The sequence below is a fragment of the Pollachius pollachius genome (assembly GCF_949987615.1).
Source record: "Pollachius pollachius genome assembly, chromosome: 20".
NCBI classification, from domain to species: Eukaryota; Metazoa; Chordata; class Actinopteri; order Gadiformes; family Gadidae; genus Pollachius; species Pollachius pollachius.
This window is the reverse complement of record NC_136953.1, coordinates 11,488,671-11,502,069: the sequence shown is the minus strand read 5'-3', so window position 1 is coordinate 11,502,069 and position 13,399 is coordinate 11,488,671. Positions and strand designations below refer to the sequence as shown.

General features: G+C 42.7%; 1 protein-coding gene and 1 long non-coding RNA gene across 3 annotated transcripts; one reads left to right on the top strand and one right to left on the bottom strand.

Annotated features, from left to right (window-relative positions):
• Positions 1 to 735: 735 nt before the first annotated feature.
• On the bottom strand, positions 736 to 5,574 carry mepceb (methylphosphate capping enzyme b). Of its 2 annotated transcripts, none has more exons than XM_079757629.1 (8): positions 5,440 to 5,574; positions 4,414 to 4,784; positions 3,857 to 4,062; positions 3,049 to 3,352; positions 2,465 to 2,969; positions 1,854 to 2,066; positions 1,268 to 1,376; positions 736 to 1,086 (listed from the first exon to the last, which is right to left on the bottom strand). In XM_079757629.1, the coding sequence occupies exons 2-8, from the start codon at positions 4,737 to 4,739 to the stop codon at positions 1,034 to 1,036; spliced, it is 1,716 nt and encodes a 571-aa protein (XP_079613755.1). In that variant the 5' UTR covers positions 4,740 to 4,784; positions 5,440 to 5,574; the 3' UTR covers positions 736 to 1,033. The 2 variants fall into 2 exon arrangements, with proteins under 2 accessions (XP_079613755.1, XP_079613756.1); XM_079757630.1 differs by lacking the exon at positions 5,440 to 5,574 and adding an exon at positions 5,039 to 5,287.
• Positions 5,575 to 7,689: 2,115 nt separating this feature from the next.
• On the top strand, positions 7,690 to 11,801 carry LOC307091005. Its single transcript, XR_013812700.1, has 4 exons — positions 7,690 to 7,753; positions 8,857 to 8,918; positions 9,837 to 9,941; positions 11,626 to 11,801. It is a non-coding gene; the product is annotated as an uncharacterized lncRNA (long non-coding RNA).
• Positions 11,802 to 13,399: the final 1,598 nt, after the last annotated feature.

The following is a 13,399-nucleotide window of genomic DNA, read 5'->3' as shown; positions in this document are numbered from 1 at the left end:
GGCAGCATAATCATTGGCACACTTAAAAAAAAAATATATATATATATATATTTTTTTTTTATTATTATTATTAACAATTTTCACAGCCCAATGCGGCAGCATAATCATTATTACAGATTTTTTTTTGCACTTTATTCTGTTTCGGGCATTTCCTCCCAGTGCAAATGTCTTAAAGATATTTATGTGGATGGTTCCAACATTCTCATATATTCTCGTTTTTTTACATTTCTCACAGTGCAAATGTTTTTGAATGAGTTTCTGGAAATGGTGTTTTAAGATGGGACATATGTAATTATAATTTGTAAGCCCATGTTGTAAATATAACAACCAAAAAAACATTTAAAATGTTGATGCATGATTTTGGACTATATGGAAATAGTACAATTCCAGGTCTTCTGGAAATTTCTTTGGTCGCTGTGTCATAATTCAGCTTAATTTTAATATATTGTTGCTTAAGGCACACTCATTAACGAGAAAATGTCAAACTGGCACTGCATGTTGAAAAGGTTGCTGACCCCTGCTTTAGACTAACCTATAGAGAAAATTAACTAACCTGTTGAGCATAGACTAACCTGTAGATCAGTAGTAAAGAAGACCACACACTTGGACTATTTGACCAGCTCACACTAGATGTAAAGAGCACTAGTTATATATATACTCATAAAGATATAAATATATCTATATAGTGTTTGTGGGAACATGAACACAGAGCCGATCTGTCATCAGTAGTTTATTAAAACCAGGAGCAAGTGAGGCAGCTCTGGAGGAATTGATGTCATCAATAGATATATGAATCAGTCGTACCTACTGACATCTCTCCTTACACAGAATGCCTTTCAGTCACACTTTATTTGAGTTTATTTAATTTGACAGTTTATTTGACAATCAGCTGTCAGATCTCCCAGCTGTGTGTGTGTGTGTGTGTGTGTGTGTGTGGCAACAGGTTTGTCCTTTAATCCTCCAGTCATCCCCATGGAAACCATGGTAGGTTCCTCTTCCTGTGTCCCTTCCCGTGAAGGGTCCTCTTCCTGAGTTACTTCCTCTGGGAGGGGCCTTTGTGGAAAACGTACAGTGGTCTCTGATCACCTACAAAAAACACATACACATGTTAACTTACAACTAACAATCAGCCATTAGTAATTGTCTGTCTGTGTGTGTGCGCGCCAGAGTGTGTGTGTGAGTAATTGTGTATGTGTTTATTAGAGTGTGTACTAGAGTTTTTGAGCAGGTTGAAGGTGTGCATATGTGCGCGTGCGTGCGTGCGTACCAGATTCTGTGAGCAGGCGGTAGGATGTGAAGCCAGTTGTCTGTGTCAGGTGACAGCTGTAGTCTTCTGGGCGGAGCCTCACGGTTCGGTAGTTTTGATAGGTCGTTTCCTGGAAAACAACATCAACTTATGATCCATCTGCTGTTTGGTTTCTAGTGAGTGCGTGTGTGTGTAGTATCTGGTATTTAGCGAGTAGTGTGTGTGTAGTATCTGGTATTTAGTGAGTTTTGTATGCGTTGTAGTAGTTGGTATCTAGTTACCAGTTTGTGTGTTTTCTATCTGGTATCTAGTTGCCAGTGTGTGCAGTATCTGGTATCTAGTTACCAGTGTGTGTGGTCGCTGGTTTCTAGTTACCAGTGTGTGGGTTCTATCTGCTATCTAGGGAGCAGTGTGTGTTATCTATCTGGTATCTAGTAACTAGTATGTGTGGTAGCTGGTATCTAGTTACCAGTGTGTGTGGTCGCTGGTTTCTAGTTACCAGTGTGTGGGTTCTATCTGGTATCTGGTGAGCAGTGTGTGTCCTATCTGGTATATAGTTACCAGTTACCAGTGTGTGTATCTGGGGAGTGTGTGTTGCAGTAGTTACCGAGGCCTTCTTGCTGTGGCTGTAGCTACTCCACGGCTGGGGTTCCAGGATGAACATCCCGCCCGGCGACAGGCTCTGATAGGCCCGTTTGAACAGACGCACCACGCCCGCGTCTCCTGATTGGAGCTGCACCCACTTGGTCACGCCCAGACACAGGATGACGTCGTACGTGCCGCGCCCGGGCCACGACTCCTGGCGGCACACGTAGTCGCCCTGGAACGACACGGTCGCTATGGTAACCACACATAACTGACCATAGATAACACCCATCTATCTTAAGTCTACCGACATCTCCGGAGTCTGGGCCATAGTGCGCCCGGCCCACCGCCAAGCGGGCTGCGGTGGGGTCAGCCTACTTGGAGCGATGGGATGTGATCGGCTCCTCTAACACAACCCATAAAGTATTCAGAACAAATATCGGTCAATATGTTAAACGCTAAGCCCAAGCGCATGCTATGGTTTTAATCGATTACGTTAGAAGCCAACACTAAGCGAAGGGTATGGCGTAACGAATTATGCTCTGGTGTTAGCTAACCATATGCTATGATTTAGCGGTAACCGGTCTGCAACTGGTTGAGGGGGGATGAAGGTGTCGTTGCTAGGGAACTCACCGTGATGAAGGTGATGTTGCTAGGGAACCCTGCGTCGAGGGTGGGCCGGAGGAACGGTGCGGCCAGAGGTCCACGAGACACCCTGAAGGAGAGAGGGAAGGACGTCTCCCCGTCTCCTCTCCCCTCCTCTTTCCCAGCATGGCCTTGGTGTCTCTCTGTGAGCACCAGGTCATGTGACAGGAAGTGTCTGATGTTGTGGGTCGCAGCGTCGACCAATCGCTGGTCTCGATCGAGTCCCAGGATGTGTGTGGGCCCAAAGTGCCGAGCGATGGTCAGAGTCACGTGACCGCTTCCACAGCCAATGTCCAGGACCCGCCTCTCTTTAAACCAATCAGGTTTCAGGAGTCTGAGACGGGGGTCCGGCCCCGCTCCGACCCTGCCCTCCCATTGGTCCCCGTAGAACCCATGGTAACCATAGTAACGGCTGTGGCCGCCATGCTGATAGCGATACCTGTCCTTTGTCTTCTTCTGTGGTGGGTGCTCTGCTCCAGGAACTCCTCCACATCTGCAGGGGGGGGGAGAGTCAGTCATGTGACTAAAGTCATGCAAATGAGACCAGGGATTGAAAGGTCTAACTGACATACCTGCTGGGTTTGGCCCCGCCCACTAAAGGGGTCTGGAACCTGGTTGGTTGGGCAACGCTGACAGCTATGACGCTTTCCGATGACCTCACAGAGGTGGTACGGCGGCGCCTCCGATGACGGTCTCCCTGATTACGGGGACCGTCTCCATGGTTACGGGCCTTGCGAGGCTGGCTAAGTGGAGGGTGGGTGTGTCTCCGGGGTAGGGTAAGGGGTGGGACAACGTCGTCACGACAGTTGATGGACGTGTTGAGCTCACAGGGGAGCGGAGACGGGGGAACACTGACCCCTCTTGTAACCGGCGGTACTGCAACAGAAGACACTATCAGTGCTATCACTATCACTAGAGACGGAGAAACACTGCCCCTCTGGTGAACACAAGTACTGCAACAGAAAACCCTCAGTGCTATCACTATCACTAGAGACGGAGGAACACTGCCCCTCTGGTGAACACAAGTACTGCAACAGAAAACCCTCAGTGCTATCACTATCTCTAGAGACCGAGGAACACTGCTCCTCTTGTGACCGGTGGTAATGCAGTAGAAAACACTCAGAACTGTACTATCACTTGAGATAGTACAGTACTATCACTTGAGATTAAGAAACACTGAGCCTCTGGTGAAAGGCGGTACTGCAACCCAAACACTATCACTAGCATCACTACTATCACTAGAGACCAGTTTTCCCAGATCCGGGCGCAGAAGTCTTATGTGGAATCAATAAATGGATTAGGGTGAGGTCGTACAGTGAGAGGTTAGGGCGAGGTCGTTAGAGTTAGGGGTTGGGGGGAGGTTGTTTGGGTGAGGGGTACCTGTTGGGGGTAAGGACCGTGTTTCCACAGTGATGGCGTGATGGCGGTTCCTGGGTCTTTTCCTAGTCTTCATGGGTGACAGCAGGACCCCTCCCGCCCCCTCTAGGTTCAGGGGGTCGGTGATGTCACGGGGGACCAGGATCTCTACAGGGTCACCGCCCCGCGACGGCAGGGGCGAACACTTTGGCGTCGCCTGATTGGTCGACCTAAGATTTAAACAAAAGTGTAAACTCTGTTCACTTCACTATCATCCCTCCGTCATGCTGTCTCTTCTCTATTAACCCTCCGTCATTCTATCTCTCCTCAGAAGTAGTTTACAGGGTACCAGGCTATATAGTACTAGTTCAGAGGGTATATAGTAATAGTCAACAGGGAACCAGAGTATATAGTAAGAGTATATGTGTTACCAGGGTATATAGTAGTAATTAAAGTGGTACCAGGGTATATAGTCCTAATTGGAGGGGTAAACAGGATAAAAATAAATTGTTTAAGGGGTAACAAGGTATATAGTAGTTGTAAACGAGGTACCAAGGAGATACAAGTAGTTTAAGGAGTACCTGTTAACTTCCTCATCCAGAAGGGAGTTGAGATTCAGCGGGTCGAAGATGTTCCCACCAAGCAGGAAGTTGCTGGGTAGAACAGGTTCTGATTGGCTGTCGCTGTTGGCCCGCCTCCTTCGCTTAGCCAGTCCCTTGAAGCCGACGCCCAGGGAGTACCGCCTCTTTCCCATTCGCTGGGATGAGGCTGGGGCAGGGGGATTGTGGGAGGACTGGATACCATTTTTGGGATGGAGTGGATGAGTCTTGGGGGATCTGAGCTGCTCTGACTGAAGGACAGGCACCTGCAGCGTCAATACTTCCTTCTCCACAGACATCTTGATCATCTTCTTCTGGGAGGGGCTTCTCTTTTGGCATCCAATAGCATTGGTCTAAAAAGATTAGACTGATTTACAGACAGCAACCACACACATGATCCTATACTATAGCAGCGTCACAATGTCAACGTCGCTATGGCAACAACAGCAACATTGCTATGGAAACTTCCCTATGGTAACGTTGCTATAGCAACGTCACGTCACTATATAGTTAAGTAACGCAACCTCACTGTAGTGACGTCACTTTAGTAACGTTACTATTGCAACGTCACTCTAGCAACAGTTCTATCATATAACTTTGTACTCACAGTGCGAGTCCACTAAATCCGGATACACGCGCTCCACAGTGTATTTGTGCGTACCAGTTAGCTCGTCTCCCGCCTGTCCATATGTGTGTGTGCGTGTGTGTGTAGTGATTAGCTCCTCTTCAACGAACCGTTTGTGTGTGAAGTAGTTAACTCTTCTCCAACACTGTGTGTGTGTGTGCGTGATTGCGTGCATGCGTGTATTGTAGCCTGTTGAGTTTGAAGACTGACAGAAACATACACTTTGGTCATTTACATAACCCCGCCCCTCGTCCTGGATCGACCACGCCCACTTATGAATACATTAAAGAAACACTCACACTGCCCACCCCGGTTGGCTCACCCCTCCCTCCTCAAAGAAAAACACAAGTGGAGAGAAAGCTTGCAGAAAGACTAGCTCATACCTAACTAGCAGGACGTTCAGACTGTGATCTGCCGCTGCGCGGAGAGAGACATTAATATCAAAGTATTATGACTACATCCAACAGACTGGCTCTTACACGATCCGTTGCTCTCGCGCAGGCACGCGCTTTATATTCCACCAACACACACACACGTGACTGGCGCTGGAACCGACCAATCCCATTTTGTTCTGAAGTCATGCCTCCTCTCCCCGGCCAGTCAGATCTACGTTTCGCCTGGAAAACAAATAGGACCCGCCTTCCAGGCAGATAGCTGCCGTCATTATTGCCTGTTTAAAACACAAACTATTTCTCTCTGAAAAGGAGTGTGGATTATGTTACAATTATGTAAGTAAGCGCTACACAGCACATAGCCTTTTATCGATGTAGCTATATATTAACATATATATAATACCAACAGAGTACAGGAATGTACCCCCTTCCAAACACACACACACGCACACACACACACACACACACACACACACACGCACACACACACACACACACACACACACACACACACACACACACACACACACACACACACACACAGTATGAAGGTATGTAGGTTATCTCAATCTAATAATATACACAGCCTTATAACCTTACATATAGCCTAACAACTTAGTATGTATTCTCATGATTGTACACTACCGTGTGTAGTGGTGTGACAATCGCAAACGGAGAGTATTAGTTCCCCTCCCCCACCTCCTCTACTGCCCTACTTTACTCACTATTTATGGGACGTGTAGTTCTTTACGTAATGCTTCAGCCAAACTTATGGGATGTGTAGTTCTTCTCATACAGACCTACTTGACACTTTATATTTATGACTTATAGTATTAGATATAGTATAATTAATTTATGTTATTTATTAAGAACTAAAGGATTTAGGATTACGCACCGGTTTATTGGTAAAAGGAAGGTTCATTATAAAAACATGCAAGGCTAAGTAGGAGCCAAAGACCCCTGTAGGCGGTGCTGGGGGATAAATCAGACACACCGATCTGCGGCTTTTGGCGGCAAATGTTCAAGCTCGAGCTCTAGTTTTCACAAGAAACATAAAGAAGTATTTCATTCGTTTTCTCAGTTTATCGACACAAAAATATATATATTTATCACATACCGACTCGTTGTTAAAACTTCACCTGTATTTATTAAGTGGCGTTTGTTGATATTAAATCGATTTTCTCCCTTTTGAAGTCTATAAAAAGAAATGGACAAAACTAGCAACAAAGGTATGTTAACATACGTTTATGTGTTAAGATTGAAGTTCATATATTTCTGTATACACTTCGTAATTAACAAGTCAACCTCATTCTTCATATATGATATCATAACGTAAATTATAAATTAAACTTAATAAAGAATGAAGTGGACACGTTATGATATATGTAAGAATGATGTAGACTTGTTGATTATGATACAACGTTACATCAAAATGTAGGTGGACATTGTCTTAATAATGATATATATATATAAGGAATGCGGTTGGCATGTTAATTATGATATAAAATAGCATGACGTTGACTTCATTTTGTTTTGACAGGCAAAGAAAAAACCCGGTTTATCCCGCTGTTCAAGACAGCAGAACACAAGCCTAACTCCATCTCTAGAAAGAAGATCCAACCTCTTGATGGAGAACAGAAAAGTTTTCCCAACCCCATCTCTAGAAAGAAGATCCAACCTCTAGTTGGAGAACAGAAAAGACTGCCTGACCCCATCTCTAGAAAGAAGATCCAACCTCTAGTTGGAGAACAGAAAAGACTGCCCAACCCCATCCCTACAGAGAAGAGCAGACCTCTAGATGGAGAACAGAAAAGACTGCCCAACCCCATCCCTACAGAGAAGAGCAGACCTCTAGATGGAGAACAGAAAAGACTGCCTAACCCCATCCCTACAGAGAAGAGCAGACCTCTAGGAAAGGGACAGGAAGAAGACACGGCTGCTGGCCAAGAAAAGGCTGAAGACACGGAGAACACACAAGGGGAGAAAATGAAGAAAACAAGAGAGAAGGGCGAGCTACCAGGAGAAGAAGGGATGGATGAGGTGTGAACGATGAGTAGAGACAGATGGGTAGAGAGACTGAAAGACAGACAGAAAGATATAGAGACTAATAAAGAGTAAGATAAAAGTGGCAGTCAGCGAGACAGACAGAAAGTCACGATATAAAAAATATGTATAAGATATGTATTGTATCTATAGCATATAATGCATGTGTTTGTGTGTCATAGTTTGAAGAGGTATTTGCTGGAGTCTTGGCTGATGCCAGTCCGGGGCTGAAGGAGGAACTACAGACCACTGTCCAACACAGGTGACACGCACTCCCCCAAAACAAATAGAAACCCTACAACTCCTGAATAAATTTGACTTGGGGTGCCATTACATGCTGACGTGTGCATATCTCTGTATGCATGTGCACGTTTGATCCCTTATGTGTACGTGCGTATGCGTACATATGTATGCGTATATGTATTTATGGTTCTCTGATAAACAACTTGTCGAGCAAAGAAATTACTCTTGATTTTTTGTACAATTTATATTCGACATGACGCGCAGTTTGTGAAGTTCGTCCAGGCACGGCCCTTCCACTCGTTGGTGCTTGTTTACGGTTATGTTGCTGTTGATGCACAGTTAGTGCAGAGCTTCAACTTTAAAATGACTATAGTTTTACATTTTCATTCAAATTGTATCTGTAGTTAATGTGTTTGTGTACAGCTCTTTTGTTCACCTCATTTCTAGTTGTTGTTATATTAATGCTAATTAATATAGTTGTTGTGTTTTCAAACATAATCAGAACAGTGGTTGTGTTTTAAGAAATCATCAATACATTGGTTGTGTTTTAAGAAATCCTCAATACATTGGTTATGTTTTAAGAAATCATCAATACATTGGTTGTGTTTTAAGAAATCCTCAATACATTGGTTGTGTTTTAAGAAATCATCAATACATTGGTTGTGTTTTAAGAAATCCTCAATACATTGGTTGTGTTTTAAGAAATCCTCAATACATTGGTTGTGTTTTAAGAAATCATCAATACATTGGTTGTGTTTTAAGAAATCATCAATACATTGGTTGTGTTTTAAGAAATCATCAATACATTGGTTGTGTTTCAAGAAATCCTCAATGCATTGGTTGTGTTTTAAGAAATCATCAATACATTGGTTGTGTTTTAAGAAATCCTCAATACATTGGTTGTGTTTTAAGAAATCATCAATATATTGGTTGTGTTTTAAGAAATCCTCAATACATTGGTTGTGTTTTAAGAAATCCTCAACACATTGGTTGTGTTTTAAGAAATCCTCAATACATTGGTTGTGTTTTAAGAAATCCTCAATACATTGGTTGTGTTTTAAGAAATCATCAATACATTGGTTGTGTTTTAAGAAATCATCAATACATTGGTTGTGTTTCCAGAACTCCACGTTATTTCCAGAGGGAACTACATGATGAACAAAAGGACAAGGATGAAGAATACTGTAAGGCTCTAAACCCTGTACATGTCTCACCTACCATAGTACTACAATCACTGTACATGTATCATAGTACTAGATACACTACACGTATCCCCTACCATAGTACTATATACACTGTAGCTGTAACATACCAGAGTACTATATACACTGTAGCTGTAACATACCATAGTACTATATACACTGTAGCTGTAACATACCATAGTACTATATACACTGTAGCTGTATCATACCATAGTACTATATACACTGTAGCTGTAACATACCATAGTACTATATACACTGTAGCTGTAACATACCATAGTACTATATACACTGTAGCTGTAACATACCATAGTACTATATACACTGTAGATGTAACATACCATAGTACTATATACGCTGTAGATGTAACATACCGTAGTACTATATACGCTGTAGATGTAACATACCGTAGTACTGTATACGCTGTAGCTGTAACATACCATAGTACTGTATACGCTGTAGCTGTAACATACCATAGTACTGTATACACTGTAGCTGTAACATACCATAGTACTGTATACACTGTAGCTGTAACATACCATAGTACTGTATACACTGTAGCTGTAACATACCATAGTACTGTATACACTGTAGCTGTAACATACCATAGTACTATATACACTGTAGCTGTAACATACCATAGTACTATATACACTGTAGCTGTAACATACCATAGTACTATATACACTGTAGCTGTAACATACCATAGTACTGTATACACTGTAGCTGTAACATACCATAGTACTGTATACACTGTAGCTGTAACATACCATAGTACTATATACACTGTAGCTGTAACATACCATAGTACTATATACACTGTACATGTAACACCTACCATAGTTCTATACACACTGTACATGTAGCACATAGTACAATAGTAGTCTCTCTCTCTGTTAGATGACCAGTGGGTCCAGTGTAGTGACTGTGATAAATGGAGGAGACTGAAGTCTGGGTCCGATCCCTCAGAGCTGCTCGGTGCCTGGACCTGCCCTCTCAATACAGGTACTCTTGATTATATGTAATAGTCTCTCTCTCTCTGTCTTATTGTATTGTAGTGTACAGTAATAGTCTATCTATCTCTTATGTATTCTAGTGTATCTCTCATGTTTAATTTCATGGTACATATTTACTTAGTTAAATCTTTCATTGATTTTCTTTCTTGCTTTTCTTTATTTTGGCATGAGTGTGATGAAGATATTGCTTTATAACAAGATTTTTCACCGGTTTCCGGTCTTCATTGATCCGACTTAACCAGTTAAAAAGCGTTTTATGAAAGCTATTGTTAAGGCCAGGGTACATTGTAATTTGCAGATTGTATAAAAATAGTGACCAAACCTTAGCTCGATAGAGAGTAGTGCTGCTTTCTGACGATGCCCAGGGCTTGTTGGGTCCCAGACCGTCCCAGACCAACGGTCCCACAGGGGACTCATACCGGCATTCCCGTCTTCAGTCCTTACGCCACATCACTAATTCAGAGCGTGAATATATCGGTTTAATATCCAATATCATTCTAGCTTTCATTCTAAAACATTCTAAAGTGGTTGCATTGGAATGGACAGTAGACCCTTCAAAACGACTTTTCCCTTAATCCATTGCTCTAATAAAGAGCAGATACTTGTCTAGGACAAGATATATAAGAGATATGATAGCAGTGCTTTCCGTTCACACACTTCGCACACAATCATTTCTGATAGCATATTCGATAATAACTGTCGCACTGTATCTCTGATGTATTGTATTGTATAGTAAGTGTTTCTCTAATGTTCTTTAGTGCATAGTAATAGTCTCTCTCTAATATTTTCTAGCGTGAAGTAATTAGGGATGGGCACGGTTATTTGAATATTAGATTATTCAAAAATTACGTGGGTATTCGACTTTACCTGTTGCAGATTTTTTGAAAATTTTGCCTAAAGTCAATTATTCATTAGCTATATTAATTACATATTGTTCATTAAACGTGTATACTATAATGCCATTTAATACTTGGAATACTTGGCTATACCGGCAACCTCAGTTCCAGCGGAGAGTCTTTTCCACGTCGGGCTTGATTGTAAATCGCCTCCGCACCCGCCTATCCCCCGAGCACGTAGATATGCTCATTTTTTTTTAACAAAAATTTGTGATGCAGTAGGTGGGCTTATGCGTTAAGTTAACTGGAAAGGTTTTAGACATACTGTATTTCCGTCTTACACATAATATAGTTTTTGTTGATGTTCTGTTATATGCGCACATCATGTGCAATGCGAGACAGGCCGATGCGCTGCAAGTGGAGTTCAGTTGATATCCCCCCCAGTACTTTTTGCTGTTGTGCTTCAGTTACTTGAATCTATTCAGTTTGTGCCTTAAATGTACTTGAATCTAATTTCAGTTTGTGCCTTAAGTATGCAATACATATTCTTGTCAAAAAGGATGATTTAGTTTCAACTTGTTTCGATTCCACATACTGATTTCTAGTGTTTTTTTCTTCTAAAAATAAATTGAACAAATTGGATTTGATTTCCTTATATATTTGACTAATAGATAGAAAATGAATACATTTGTTTAGTTAAAGCCAGATCACGGAAGCCCTTCAGGGTACATTATGAGTGCGCTACACTTTATTTTTTTTCGTAGTTCGGTTACTCTAATATTTTCTTATCGAATATTGGTATGTCTAGTCACCTAGTAATAGTCTCTCTCTCTCCAGATGAACAGTACTCTAGCTGTAGTGTATCTGAGGAGCAGAGGTCTGGGGACGATGATGACGACAACATCAGCACTAGTCTGTGGCCAGGCTGTCTCATCTGGGCTCAGCAGGCCGGGTATCCATGGTAACGCTTACACTTTTGTAAGAGTATGTGTGGATGATGGCTGGTTCAAGCAGCCTCACATGAAAGAGTCTGATTGGACTCTGGGGCTGCACAGGTTAAACCAGCCGTCTCCACACACACTCAAGGGGTTCCCCAGATGGCAACAACACCAGGCCATGTGTCATTATCCAACCTTTACAAACAGACGGACCTCTAACACCCCCAGCCTGGCTCCTTTGTCTGGAGAAGCCCAAAGCAAATCACCTAGATGGAGTGTGGCAGCCACCTAGGTGCCGTGTTGCATTGTCCTTTGCTTCAACTATTTCTAAACAAGACCCAAACTCAGATCTTCCGATGTGTGTTGTCCTTGCTACGACACAACGCGGCCCCCCGCGGGGCCCAGTGGCTCGCCTGCTGCGCGACCCGCTTGACACTGAAGTTCTGCTGTAAACGAGTCAGCAAAGACCCCAGAGTGGATCTGAAAGCCACTGGTTGCCTCTACACAGCATTGGCTTGTGATGTTTTAGTTATGCTTTTGGAAGCTTCAAATAAAAACGGGTTTTGCCAATTGAAAGGTTGAAGAAATAAAAATACAAAATATTTCAAATATAAATTTCCACAGTGCAGCAGCCCTTTTATTCCTTTTAAATGTAACATAGTGGTGCTGCACCACTGTTATGTTGTTTTGGGAGAAGCCTGTACACGATGTTAAGATGTTATACATGTATATCCTGTGTATATACCTATATGTAGTATATAGTGACTTTGGCTGGCTTTTCACAGGTGGCCGGCCATGGTAGAGAGAGACCCAGACACCCACCAGTACTGTCACTTCACCCACAGAACAGACACCAATCCTGTAAGACACACAAACACACACACACACACACACACACACACACACACACACACACACACACACACACACACACACACACACAGGTGAGATGATAACCTGTATATCTGTCTAACCTATTCATTGAATACATCCTATATATCCATTTAACCTTTATATCTGTGTATAACCTATGTATCTGTTTATATATTTCCTACCCTACCTTTACAGATGTGGGGGAGGGTCTTAAACTTAGCCTCTCAATGTGTGACCCCCTACTGTTTGTGTGTGTTTGTAGTCTGGGTATCATGTGACCTACCTCGGCCAACCAGTGAGCAGAGCCTGGCTGTCCAGTGGCAGAATCAAACCCTTCTCCAGCCTGACCCCGGAGCAGGCTATAACTGTAGAATACCTACCACTGTGTCATGGCTATAACTGTAGAATACCTACCACTGTGTCATGGCTATAACTGTAGAATACCTACCACTGTGTCATGGCTATAACTGTAGAATACCTACCGCTGTGTCATAGCTATAACTGTAGAATACCTACCACTGTGTCATGGCTATAACTGTATAATACCTACCACTGTGTCATGGCTATAACTGTAGAATAACTACCACTGTAACACAGCTACCACTGTAGATTAACTACAACTGTTACATAGCTACCACTGCAACATACATATTACTGTAACATACCAATCACTGGAACATAACAAGGCAATCCTTATAAAGTGCCTACCATGCAACAAACCTTTCACTGTAACATTCTGTGTGTAATATGTGTTGTCATGTCAGATGCCGTCTCAGAAGCGACACATGGAAAAACTGAAA